Genomic DNA, 14,201 nt, shown 5'->3' on the forward strand with positions numbered 1-14,201 from the left:
GTCGGCTCAGTAGATCGGGAGGTGAGCGATCCTGTCACGGATCTCTGTCACGGGCTGGATTCCCCCCTCCCGCTCCAATCCACCAGCGCTGACTGACGGAACGGACGGGGCGGGTACAATTGCTTATTTATGCATCATTCAGCTGTAGATCCACAAATTATCTCTGAATTCATACTAACACAGTTTTTCCTTCTGGAGGGTGGTTACTGTTGTTTCCCATGGTCCTTGTGTGTGTTGTAAAGTAGCCAACATTCCAGCTCGCATAAATAAATAAAAAAAGCATACAAAACACTATCTATTTTCTTTTAAATAGCTTAGGTTATTATTGTAAGTGTAGACAGGGCCTGCTTTTTCTTTGCCTCCACCTTCTTCTGCCTCTAGAATGCATACATGGTAATATAGTGACGCTTTAAAAATGTGGGAGAGATTCACAAAGAGCCAGACAGGAACTTTTCAATTTCAATATGTGCAGCTTGCTCAATTATACACAGAAATGTATGCTAACTACCTCATTAAAGTTTTAATTATGTACATATTGGAAAATTTGTAACTGTGATTGTAAACTTTAGTGCTAAATAAAAAGCAAGCTGCAGGATAGTGAAAAGCACCGAGCAATGTGTATAAATGCTCACCTGTGTAAATCTATGTGTGTAAGCAAAATGACTCCAGTAACGGAGCCTAGTTGAGCCTTTCTCAAAGCGTTTACCCTGGAGGAACCCTTAAAAAAAATCAGAATTCTTTCTAAAAATTATCATAGTTAAAGTTCACTGTACATTAGGATAATCAGTAAGTTGTATAAAGTTTAAAATAAGAAAATAAATAACTTGGCATGCCTAAAGTATTTGACACCCAGAGCAGATTATATTGGAACACCCCCTGCTCTGTACAACAATAATAATCATAAAATGAAACAAATTATGCTAATGCCCAGATAAGACACGGAGTGTAAATTGTAGTATCCACTTACACAAGTCATCAGTGGAGTAGTGCCCTAATACATTGATGTTCAACACAGGAAATGCCTCTTTATATTAGTGGTGGAAGTTGTGGTGGAAAAAAGCCCACTACTATGGGCAATTAGTATAGAAGGGATGTTTGATGTCAGTGGGAAATTACCCCTTTACACTGGTGATCATTCATGAAGGGAGATCAATTTTGCCACTGCTCAAGCAACCTCTTAAGTAGTACTAAGGGCTAAGTGTTTTTTACCTTAACCCATTCTCTGCATTACAGTAAAAAACACTCAGCACCTTTTAATGTCACCCTGTCCCCAAATACTTACCTCTGGTCGCTTGTCACCTCCGCCAGATTGGGGAAGATATCGCCGTTCCCCAAACTTCCTGGTTGTGGGGTAGGGTACCGAGAGCAAAGGAGCCATAGGCTCCTTCTGCCGTCAGTCAGACTGAGTGGTGGAGGGAGAAGGGGTGTGGCTTGCAGCAGGCTGTGTGTGTCTATGGAGCCCACCCAGACATGGAAGGAGACACCCGCAACAAGAGGGGGGAGATGAGTGGTTTGGAGAACAACTGGAGGACATTCTAGAAAAACTATTTAATGAAGAAGAACTGCAAAATGTATGGGCTTTCTCTTCATAAAAAGTAAAAAGGCCCAACAAAGGTTTAATATCCCTTTAAGGGTAATGCTTTTAATCTGACATATTTTTCCCCTCACCAGATATATGCTAAATATTTAAAATAAACACCTTTTGGCATAAGCAAAGACCTTTTTTCTTAATAGTATTTGTTATACAGGGCTGAAACGCATTTGGAGTTTGATAAATCACGTAGTATTAGATTGTAAGCTCTCACAAAAGAAAAAAGATTTAATGAAAACAGGACGCACAAATCTACTGTATGTGGGAACACAGTGATGCTGAAAATATCTTCTGTAATTACATTTTATGAACTTTAGTTACACAAGCTGGGTTAAAGTAATTTTATTTTGTTCTCTGCTTCCCAGTTTTGGATGGCTGCTTGCTGTGTCCTTTAATAGCCTTGTATTGTTCTGTATAACAGGAAATCAGGAGTGTGCTGGAATATTGCTTACCTCGCTGAACAAATTCAACTTCAATTATCTTCAGTTCTGGCAAAATCTGGAAATGTTACAAACCACTTTTAGGCATAGTTCCCTTGCGGGTCTTAACTAAAGATTTCGCATTGACAGAAAAGATTTAAATAGTTACATATAGTAATGAATCCTGCCCATTCCTCCAACTAAAAATAATGGTGGTGGGCCAAAGCCATTTGACCATTTGGCATAGGGGGTGTATTTATTTGGTCATTACTTAGCATATATTCAATGATTTGCTAATTACTCAGAATGCATATACACCATTCAGCACATATTAGGCAATCAACAGACCATAGGGTAGCATTGAATTTCACAATGCTGGCTTATCTTTACCAGTCTCGTCAAGAGAGTTCTGTCATTGAATGACAGTGTATTTCTTGCATAGCTACCTCTACTATTTACTTGTTACAAGCTATTAGGCTGACCATACATTTTGTAATTTTCACTAGCAAGCAATGACATCACCAGAATATTTTCTGTGCTTCGGCTGCTTTTCTGATTAACGAGAGAACTGGCTTTAGTGCTGCCCACTGCCCCATGCCTGAGAAAGTAGCAACATGTAATAATATTTCTGTGCCTGGCAGTCCTCTTCCTAATTCTACCCCAATTATTACCCTTTAAATACTTTTAAAAGCCAGAAGTCTGGAGCTGGGGGTGCTATTTTAGTGCTGGACCCATTCATGCAGAGACTTAAAATGCACCTGCCAGTTATAAAAGCTGGCATGTGTGATAATAATGTTACATTAGCTTCAGATGAAATGAAATATACCATTTACCATTTCAGGTATACTTGGCTGTGTTTTTAGTTAATATCATGTACTATGTTGCAATAAACCTTTCTTGTAAATTTTGTAATATCTGATTTGTCACATTACATTGCAGAATCAGTCACAATATGGCAAATGTAAGAACTATCATCTCTTCCATCAGGGATTAATAGGAGCCAAGGGAGATCCAGGACCTTCAGGACGACTAGGTGTCAAAGTAAGTGTTACTATATATATATTGTAAGTGCTATTTGTTCTTTCCTTATTAGTACAGTATTATCGCACTTGTTGACATCAGGTTATACATCTTATTCAATTGACACTGGCGCACAGGTATAAAATGGATTTTCTATTTTCTTTCGATAGTGCCAGTTCCTACACTTGCCCATCAGGTATATACTGTATGTTATGACAGGGCAGATTTCTGTACCCACCATATGTGAAAAAAATGAGGAAGGGGAGTGGGGCTTCATATCACTGATTAAAATGTCATGTTTTTCTACATCCAATTAGGAAACGCATAGAAGTGACAGGGGTGAGCACCAGTGTACATCATAGTGTTTTGGAGCTGAAAAGAATCCTGTCCTTTAGATATACAATCAAGCCTTTATTGATTAGGGATTGGTATTGTTTTTATGAGCATAGGATATAATTTAGTAATACAGTATAGTGCATATGGTGATTTGTAGTACTGCATTGAAAGCAAATACATTTCGGAGATAAGCTATTTAAAGGGTTATTCACAAAAGGGTGAAGAGTTTGGAGAAGGCAAGAGATGTGAACAATCTAGGCCAAAATAGCTGATTTGAAAAAATTATCCAATGCAGCTCACTTTCCAGTTCAGCTTTGTTGTCCTAGATTGCTCACTTCTCCTGCCTTCTCCAAACTCATCACCCTTTTGTGAATAGCCCTGTTAGTGCATCTAGACCAGTGAATTAATTACACACTAAATACACACAGGGGTCTATTCACTAAGCTGCCGTAGGCAGCCGAGTGAAAGAGCGACCTGAAGTGAAGGGAGCCGAACACTGTTCGGCTATTCCCTTCAGGCTGGTGCGGCTGATTTCAGCTGTATATATCGGCTGAAATCAGCCGTACATCGGGTGGCTTCACGTGGCTTCGGGTCGAACCTCCGGCAGGCTACTCGCTGTTGTTCGGTCTATTCTTATAGATGCCGAACAGCAGTGAGTGAATAGCCGAATGCAGCTGTGCGGCATTCGGCTCGGCTGTTCTGCTCGGTCCCTCAGAGGGACTGAGCAGAACAGAAAAATAGTTAGAAAAGTAGAAAAAAAAATAGAATTGTGAAAAAAAAACGATTGTGCGGAGCTAGCAATGACAGCTAGCTCCGCCCAACTGTTTTCTCTTTTCAGTGGTTCTGCTGCTGTCAATAAAAAAGAAAACTCTCCAAGAAGCCGGCTGTCTTCGGCTTTCAACTTGGCTCAGCCGAGCCGAGGCATATGCCTTCAGCTCGACTGAGCCGCTCAGCTAAGTTTGGGAGCTGTACGGGCTATTGTGAATAGCCCGTACAGCAGCCCTTCGGTTCTACTGAACTGAAGGGGTCCTGGGGCCGAAGCTAGCCGAAGGATCGGCCGAAGCTACGGCTAGATCCTTCGGCTGCTTTGTGAATAAACCCCACAGTTAATTAAAATTTTAGATGACGTTACCCAAGCAAAAAAATAAAATAGAAATAGCACACAGAATTTGGCTAAAGAGACGACACACAGAAGAAGCCTGCCTTGCTGCAGGATTTGTCTGACTGAGCCACTATTCGCTTATGTATGTAACTTTCACCTTGTGCAATTGTGGTCTGTGAACAAGTGGCTTATTATAGGCTATCCTAAAGATAGAAGAAAATGTGTAAAAAGAGCAGAAAGCTAAACCAGCTGGCTAACAAAATACAGCAAATTAATATGCATTTCATTTTTACCTGACTAGTAATATATTTGTATATTTTAGTTTTTAGACCTAAATATATTTTAAAAAATATGCAAAAACCACAGGATATTTACTGCTGCTGGTGTAATTATCCAAAACTAAAAAAACAATATTGTTTTACATACACTTTAAGGGCCAATGCACACCACGTGCATTGGAGCTGCGATGGCTGTTGTTTCCAGCGCAGCCCCAATGCAAGACAAGGCAATTTACCTTGTCACGGATGGGCTCAGTTCAAACCACCACATTGCGATGGGAACACAGTGGTGTACACTGAAAAAAAAGTATGGCACCCCACTGTGCCCATTGAACTAAATGAAATGTCAATTGTGACATTTCAATAAATTTCCTCCAAAAAAAAAAAAGTACACAGTCTGATGCACTGGGATTGGCGCATCTGTACATATGCCGCTGTGCATTTAGCACAGTGGCATGTGTGAATTGGCCCTAAGTATTATCTTCACCTTATCTACTGTGATAAATATGTCTGTTTAGAAAACAAACCACATCTTCTTTTTATGTTAATACATACTTGGAACTATTATTTTATAGGGTCAACCAGGACTGCCAGGGCCTCCAGGAAAGCCAGTGAGTATGATTACTTTACATCACCCATTTTTTGTCTGCTTTGTTAGCATAATTATAAACATTTGTTTCTTTCTCTTAATAGGGTCCTGGTGTCGCTGGACTTCCTGTAAGTGGTTTATTGTTTTAAGTGTTTTGTATTCTGCTGTATTTAATTTATTATTAATAAATTCATAAAATGCATGATAAATAAAAACAAGGTTTAAAATACCCAATCTTAATGCAGGGTAGCCCAGGCCAAGTTGGACTTCCTGGAGAAATTGGAGTCACAGGAGCAAAGGTAGGATATTTTATGTTGACAATGATGCTTGGATAGCCCCATAATAATAACAACTATAACCTCTTCAAAGATCACCAGTGCTCATTGGTGTCAATACAGTGCGTGCCCAAGCCTCATCAGACTTCTTCTAGGGATAAGCCAGACAAGTAACCCCCATAGATAAGGATCGAAGACTTTCTCCAGAGCTGATCATAACCTGTTTTGTTTTAACATTCTTACAGTGGTTTGTATAGGGACTTTCTAAGAACACCAGTCCAGTTGCTTGTTCAACTGTCTACTCCTAACTGTAGTGACCTGGGCTGAGGTAGACAACTTAGGCTTCATTCACACTTGCGTTTTGTTTACACACATATGTGTTTAGATAAATTTGTCCTTTGTCTATTGAAAGTGTAACTAAATAGCCAATAAGATTTCAGCAAATAAACGCATCTGGTGCATTTTGAAGTTCAAATGAATACATGGACGCACCTGGCTTCTATTTTTGTCTAAACACAGCTATCTAACTGCAGATAACACTATCTAAATGCAACATGTGAATAGCTCCATTGGAAATAATTAGATGTATATATATGCATTTAGAAAACAAATTAAAACACATATAAACGCATCTATTCGCAACTAGTGTAAATGTAGCCTTAAAGTTGCTCTAATTACAAATAACTAATCAAGTTCAGGTTTTTATGGTTGGGTTTTCCTAAAACAGAAGAACATTTTAATCATACAGTAGCAAAATGTTTGGCTGGCAAACATATAACCCAAGGCAAGCTTTTATGACCTAATTACTCTGGTGTGGTGGTTCCCATGCATTATAAATGCTTGGAAACCACATTACATTTGAGTAAACAGGGTAGCAAATTGTGTGTTAACAGAACAGTGTTAGTGTCAAGGGGCTTGCCACAAAGAATGAAAACTTGCATGAAACCTTTTTTTATGTGTACAGGATATTAAGAATAGAATTCCTTCTATATTCCTGTCTGTTCCTTAAAGGGTTACAAAACCCTTGCATGTTTCTGCATATATGTAGTGCTAGCAAGCAGTAGATATAGGCAAAACAATTTAAAAAAAAACGTTTTCAAAGGGTTAATACTTACCTGTGTCTCCGCCGTGCGCTCCCGTCCGAACATCTTAAAATTAATCGTGCGGCCGCAAAGGATCTTGGGGCGGGCGAATACGCAGTTCAGATGTTCGGCCAGGAGACACAAGGTAAATATATGGAGCAGCGTGCACCCGCACAGACACCGTGGGACATGAGAGAAGAGGAGGACAGAGGAGTCGGAGACCCACACCAGCACTGGAGGGACAGCTGAGAACTACACTAAAGAAGAAGATGATGATCGGATTAAGAGGCATGATTTCGGGTAAGTCACTACACTAACATTGGGGGGAGGGGAAAAAAATAGCCTCTAATGTCACTTTAACTGCCACCCTCATCTTCATGTCATGCTGAAGAACAGCTCCAAGCAAAAAGTAAAATCTGTTTAGAGCACTTTGAGGGGAATTTATAAAAACTGGAGCAGACAGAATCTGGAGCAGTTGCCAATCAGCTTCTAACTTTAATTTTCAAAGCCTAACTGAACAAACTGAAGAGAGAAGGCGAATGGTTGCAATGGGCAATTTCTCCAGATTCTGTCTGCTCCAGTTTTGATAAATTCTAGAGCAGCCACATTTAGCATGTTCACTGCAAGAATTATGGCTCAGACTGCAGCTTTTACCATAATTCTGTCAATGCAATCTCCCTCTCATTATCCAATGTGGGGACATGGCCACAGAGATAGGCTACTATTTTAACAATAAAACACACTTGCCTGCATTAGATCCCACGAAGATTGCAGTGCTTTCAGAAGACATGGCTAACTGAAAGAAATTACCTAACTAGGTGGCCTGGTGCAAAAGGTGAATGCCAGCATGGAAACAACAACTAATCAGTTGCCCCTTTTGCAACATTTTTATCTATTTGACTTAAGAGCACATAAATCTTAAAATAAGCACACGCTCTATGAGCAGCGTTAAGCCATTTTTTTAAGGGCAATATTGACCCTTCTGTGTTGCTTTCATAATAAATCCCTACGTACTTTAGCCAGATTTTCTACAGTATTTTGTACTTCAAATGGCAATATGCCCTAGGAGGCTCTATTGCTTATTGTATGACATCTCTTTCCACAATTACAATGAGTACAGCACATTATGAGACAAATTAAAATAATTATCAGCATTATATCACTTACTTTTCTGTTAATGTAAGCAGTACCAATGTGTCCTGACGAGGAAATATCCAGTAGGTACTGTAATGCAGTTGTGAATATCATAACAGAATAGTTTGAAAATTCTACATTGTACTCTGATTGTACCTAATGTGGACTTTGTTTCCTTTTCCTTAAGGGTGAGAGAGGACCCGCTGGGCCTGGTGGACCACCTGGACTACCTGGAAAACCTGTACGTATCTGTATCATTTTAAAAATATTTGTGAATAACAAGTAATTGTGTAAGTCCAGTTGCCTAGATTTATTTTTTAGAGTTATACCATGACCTAGAAGAATGAGAACCTTCACAGACTGTGTACCATAGGAAAACAGGAAAATAAAAAAATTCTGTATGTGCAGATTTTAAAAAAATGATCTCCCCCTCTTATGGATATCGTTAACTTAACATAAAATTACTAAGGAGCCCAGATTATATGTGTCTAAATGTAGGAGTTGTAGGTGTATTGTTAACTTCAGGTTTTTAAAATGACAACATAGCAGAGAACCTTTCTTTGTAGCTCACTTTGTTTGAAAGAAACCTCATATGGAGTTGTCTGGTCAGTGACTTTTTACAGATCTGTAAACAATGGGCTTTCTTCAGCAAAGGCGCAATCACATGCAAAGAAAATGAAAAAAGGGGATTTTTACTTGTCAGAAAAACTTTACTTCATTCACTAAGGGGGTTATTCACTATGGAGCCGAAGGATACAGTCGTAGGTTTGGCTGATCCTTCGGGTCTCTTCGGCCGCCTCTGTTCATTGGCTATTCACAATATCCCGTACAGCAGCGTAAGGCAGCCGAGCGGCTCAGCCGAGCCGAAGGCATACGCTTTGGCTCGACTGAGCCGAAGTGACAGCCGAAGCGTGGAGAAAGGTCGGCCAACCGGTCTCCATGCAAATGACAGCTGGGCGGAGCCAGTCGTGATCTCACGGCTTGCTCCATCCAGTTGTAATGACATATCAGCGTCCCCAAATGACCTGGGGATGCTGATCTGAATGAGTAACACCTGGGACGTCACGGCCGACTCCGCCCAGGTGTTATTCATTGGCTGCGACCTGCTACCTCTGAGGTACCGAGCAGAATAGCCGTGCCGAATGCCGAGAATAGGAGCAAATGTCAGCGAGTGAGCAGCCGGAGCTTTGGCTCAGCCAATCCAGATGTTGGATCGGCTGAGTCGAAATCCCTCTGCACTTCAGCTCAGCCGAACATGGAGAGCATGTTTGGCTGACTGAAGGCAGCCGATATACGGCTGATTTCAACTGATGTACGGCTGAAATCAGCTGTACTGAGCCGGAGTGAATAGCCAAACGTCATTCGGCTCTGTTCACTTCGGCTCAGTTGTTCACTTGGCAGCTTTGTAAATAACTCTGTAAGCAAAGTGAGTTTTCTATTTTCAAAGAGAAAATGGTGGATGAGGTGAAGGTGGGCTTACTTTCATCATATAATCATGTGTGAGCAAAAATGCGTTTTTTTTTTTCATTTTCCTTGATAGAGTATTCTTTGCAATGTGATTTTTCACCTCATTCACTAAGCTAGGGAAAAATTCACTTTGAAAGTGAAAATCTATACCCCATTATGTATAAAATCACTATACTTTCCCTTTAGGTTCCAATTTAGGGGTCTATTCACTAAGCTGCCGAGGGCAGCCGAGTGAACAACCGACCCCAAGTGAAGTGAGCCGAACACTGTTCGGCTATTCACTTCAGGCTTGTACGGCTTCGCATGGCTTTGGGTCGGCCGAACATACCCAGCATGTTCGGCCGACCCGAAGTGCAGAAGGAGTTCGACTCAGCTGATCCAACATCTGGATCGGCTGAGCCGAACCTCCGGCAGGCTGCTCGCTGCTGTTCGGCCTATTCTCATAGATGCCGAACAGCAGTGAGTGAATAGCTGAATGCCGCCGAGCGGCATTCGGCTCGGCAATCCTGTTCGATAATTCTGTGGTATCGACCAGAATAGAAAAATAGTTTAAAAAGTAGAAAAAGAATAGAAAATGAATGGGGCGGAGCTAGCAGTGACAGCTAGCCCCACCCAACTGTTTTCTATTGGCTGGGATTTTCTGCTGCAGTAAAAAAAAAAAAAACTCTCCCGGAAAGTTTTACTCTGCTCGATCGAGCAGAGTATACCTTTGCCTGCTCTGTTGTCTTTTTTTTTTTTTCTGATATCGGAGCCGTTGGCTGCCATCAGAACAGAACAGAGAAAAAAATAAACATAGGAATGCATTGCTACATTCCTATTGGCTATTTTAATTTGCAATAGCCAATAGCAAACTAACTATTGCACCCGCCCTCTGCTGCTGTCAATCACTAGAGGGGACCTGATAGAGAACTGCAGGTCCACTCTGCTGATTGACAGCAGCAGTGGGCGGGTGCAATAGCTAGTTTGCTATTGGTTATTGCAAATTGAAATAGCCAATAGGAATGCAGCTATGCATTCCTATGCTTATTTTTTTTTGTTCTGATGGCAGCCAACGGCTCCGATATCAGAAGAAAAAAAGACAACAGAGCAGAGAAAGGTTTACTCTGCTTGATCGAGCAGAGTAAAACTTTCCGGGCGGAAAGTATCTCTCTCCCGGGCGGCCGGGAGAGTTGGGCTATCTGGAGATCAGTGTCCCTGGATATCTGGTAACCAGGGACGCTGATCTGCCTGTGCAAGTGGCCGGAGCCAGCCGTGAGATGATGGCTGGCTCCGCCCAGCAGTTCGTAGCAGGCTTTCAGCCAGCTTCGCCTTTCACCTCGGCTCAGTCGAGCCGATGCATATGCCTTCGGCTCGACTGAGCCGCTCGGCCGGCTTCGGGAGCTGTAGGGCTATAGTGAATAGCCCGTACAGCAGCCCTTCGGTTCTACTGAACTGAAGGGGTCCTAGGGCCGTAGCTAAGGCTAGATCCTTCGGCAGCTTAGTGAATAGACCCCATAGTGTTCAAGACACTGGCTCCTGCACATAAAATAGATAACATGTTCTTGCTGACTTTGGTATAATATTGTCTCTTGAGTAGCTGAATCGGGTGGTATTGGTTCCTACTGGCTCTGGTGTATCCTGTATGAATACTGTACACTAGTAGATATTAGGTCCCTTCCTAAAAAATCAAAAGCTGCAATTCAAAGGAGCCTTTGAAAATATACTTATACATATGCCCATTGCAATAATGATGTGCATTTGTTCTTAAACATGCACAATGTAAAAATGGTTCTTTTTTCTTTTGGAATGCAGAATCAATTGTAAAGACTCATGTGAAACACATACACCTTGATGCTGGCCATTATTGCTTTGATGCACTTAGGCAGGCATTGAAGAATTGCCATTTACCTTTAGGTCACAAAGATTTTGTCAAGCACAAACAGTATGGCTCTGCTTTGCTACACACTTTGAAAAACACAAGGGCACACCAGCTTTCTCAAGCTTGGAAATTATGCTATAATCAGCAGGACACATCACAGCGGATATGCTGTTCTATGGCATCAAATGTATTTGATGATCCTGTACTTGATGCCATTGGTTATTCACAAATAAGTATGATGGAAAATCTCTTGAACCAAAGCTGCAGTCACATGCGGAGCAATAAATGTTTAACTTTATGAGCGTTATACTCTCTACTATATAGTAAAAATAAAAGGCTGTTGCGTTTGCAAAATGGGAAATGTGGGACAGCTTTATATATTTCCCACTATCACATGCAAGTGAACTTTACCTGACAATACCTATGTAGAATGCACCTTTTGTCAACTTACCAAAAATACCTTTTGCTACATTCCACTGCTTGCATATTTATAATATGAATATGCTATGTCCTAGGCTTTTTTCTTCAGTATACTTTCAGCATGTTCACAATATAAACGTCTACTCTAAAACTATCCTTTAGGTTGTTTTGGTTTTGCCTGACTGCCATTATAATTCACTGCTTGTGTGGGGGAAATTAGTTGCTGAATTTGCCATTAATGCATGACTTCCATAGAGACTTATTTTAGCTTATTTCTCTGAAGCTCCAGGGTATGATCACTTTGTTCCAGAGAAGCTTATTTTCTGTCTGAAGTCTTCCCTTCTGTATTTTGCTATTTGCATTGACATACATTATGTGAAATGCATTATCATGTACTTTCTCTTTTCTCTCCTATGAGCTATAACACTCTGTATTGTCTGTGTAACACACTGTCCCTGTACAGTTCTTAAATCGAACAATGAACAGTAAATGCTGAGTCTATCTAATTATGGGAATTTACGAGCAAGCTGCAAAAATAGCTGCTAAGATAGTAGTATGTTTCACATTGGATTTGGCTAGCAAACAGAGTAAGTAAAATCTAGTGTGAGGACTCAATCTTTTGTATTTCAGGGCCCCTCGGGGAACATACAAGGCCTAGAAGGCAGTGCTGATTTCCTGGTAAGTGCTCATGTGGGGTTATTTAGTCAACTCTATGTGGACCAGGGTCACCAAATATTTTTACAGTTCAAGCCAGTCTCTAGCTATCTCCCTGCATTTTAACAATTAATTTATTTCAGGCGTATTGATGTGGAAATGTATTATATACCCAGATAAATAGTAAAAAACCAGCTGGGATAGAGCAGTACTTCCTAATGGTGGTAACCGATTTTATTGAAATATGTTTACTGCTGTCTGAAAACTATATTAAAGAATTTGATTGCGTTATCTGCAAAGAAAACATGTCAACCCTCTACACAAGGCTTGCTACACCATCTAGTCATAGTAGTTATTTTATTGGTGTCTGGCATATTAATGCAAAAAGCATTGTGGGAGTGATTTTTGCAGGCTATTAAGCAAGACTATTAGACCTCTATCCCCTTGCTGGCTCTGTATGAGGGATATGGTATCTGAGCCTGAACTAAACAGAGTAGAGAACTGCTACTGTACTGAGAAGTTCTAAAGATACCCATAGATGCGAAATACAATCTAAGGCTGGGTTCACACCTAGGTGTATCGAATATGCGCGTTTGTCACACGTTTTTTACAGCGATTCGCGCTAAAAAAAATGTGCGACAAACGCGCGTTTCTGAGGGCTACCTGGCTGTATCCCAATGGATACACGCGAAGCTCCTGTACTTCTTTGGGCGTAGGGCATTTTGCAGCGCGTTTTGCAGCACGTTCCTACGCGCTGTAAAACGCCCAGGTGGGAACCATGCTCATAGGCAATCATTGGTTTTCACATGTTGAGCATTTTAGAGAGCGTAGGAACGCGCTGTAAAATGCCCAGGTGTGAACCAGGCCTAAAGGTAGACAACCAGACAATTATGGCATAAACATGCACACCGATGCTGTCCATTCATGCCGACAACACTAGCACCAGCCTTATCTGCAAGGAACAATAGCAGTCCACTGGGAAAATCTATCCTGCACTTCTCATTCTTCCCACTAAGACCAGGAGAAGTCTGTAAATGTTGTACATTGCTCATAGACTAAGTACACAAGCTTATACTTTTAATTGCTGTAACAAATAAGTTACACAGGCTTTTAGGTTGATTACATACAGTTAAAGGACTGATGGAAACCAGTTAGCCAAAGAGTTTAGTTAATATTTAGAGATGAGCTGGCAAGTAGGCCTTGAACATATAGTCATTTTCCAATACAGCTGGTAACCATGCCTTCATCATATAGCGATTTTACGATCCAGCTCAACTAGATCAGTCAATGATCATCTAATGTCAGTCAATATCTTAAGAGAGCTAGTCTGCTGCAAGAACTAATAAAATAATTGTTAGCCTTCTAATGGAGATCCACTAGATCCATATGGTACCTGGTGTGTTTTTAGAACCTTAAAAAATATACATTTGCAAAGACATTTCATTGTATTTTTTTAATTAATTTTTTTAGTGTCCAACAAACTGTCCAGCTGGCCCTAAGGGACCTCAAGGACTGCAGGGAGTAAAGGTAAGTATCTCTGTAAATTATATATACTTTTTTATTCATAGAAGTGTGCCTATTTATTGATTTATATGTAAAGTAGAAAGATGTGCCTCACCATGCTTCAGCATGGCATTATCAATTGTTTGGTCAGTGTATTACTGATACACACTATTTCTGATAGTGAGCTATCTTTTGGAATAGCTGTATAAAATGATTACTCTACTTTTTACCTGTGGTAACAACCCCCTGTGTGGAATGTGACTGAATTGAAATTAAATTCACTATCATTTCTCTACATGTGCAAATATTTGAAATGTTAAGCCTTTTTTTATAAAAAATAAAAATAAATCAGTGTTAAAGTGGTCTTAACAGACTGAACTTGCTAATTAGCTTGCTAACAGTAACCAGCAATCAGAAATATCTCAACCAGGTTTTTATATATTCATGGATGTTAATTTGATAGGTGGTATCTT

At 40.5% G+C, this 14,201-nt stretch overlaps 1 protein-coding gene across 1 annotated transcript in view; it reads left to right on the top strand.

Moving 5' to 3' along the window:
* The window catches only part of COL9A2 (collagen type IX alpha 2 chain), a 66,608-nt gene that overhangs the window by 20,865 nt on the left and 31,542 nt on the right, over window positions 1-14,201 (top strand). Inside the window, exons 5-11 of the mRNA XM_018576758.1 lie at window positions 2,998-3,051; window positions 5,322-5,357; window positions 5,440-5,463; window positions 5,581-5,634; window positions 8,014-8,067; window positions 12,202-12,249; window positions 13,696-13,752. Coding sequence (XP_018432260.1) covers window positions 2,998-3,051; window positions 5,322-5,357; window positions 5,440-5,463; window positions 5,581-5,634; window positions 8,014-8,067; window positions 12,202-12,249; window positions 13,696-13,752 — 327 coding nt within the window. The remainder of the gene's footprint in view (window positions 1-2,997; window positions 3,052-5,321; window positions 5,358-5,439; window positions 5,464-5,580; window positions 5,635-8,013; window positions 8,068-12,201; window positions 12,250-13,695; window positions 13,753-14,201) is intronic.

This window comes from Nanorana parkeri, unplaced genomic scaffold, assembly GCF_000935625.1.
Source record: "Nanorana parkeri isolate BGI_ZX_2015 unplaced genomic scaffold, ASM93562v1 scaffold76, whole genome shotgun sequence".
In the NCBI taxonomy this organism is placed as follows: domain Eukaryota; kingdom Metazoa; phylum Chordata; class Amphibia; order Anura; family Dicroglossidae; genus Nanorana; species Nanorana parkeri.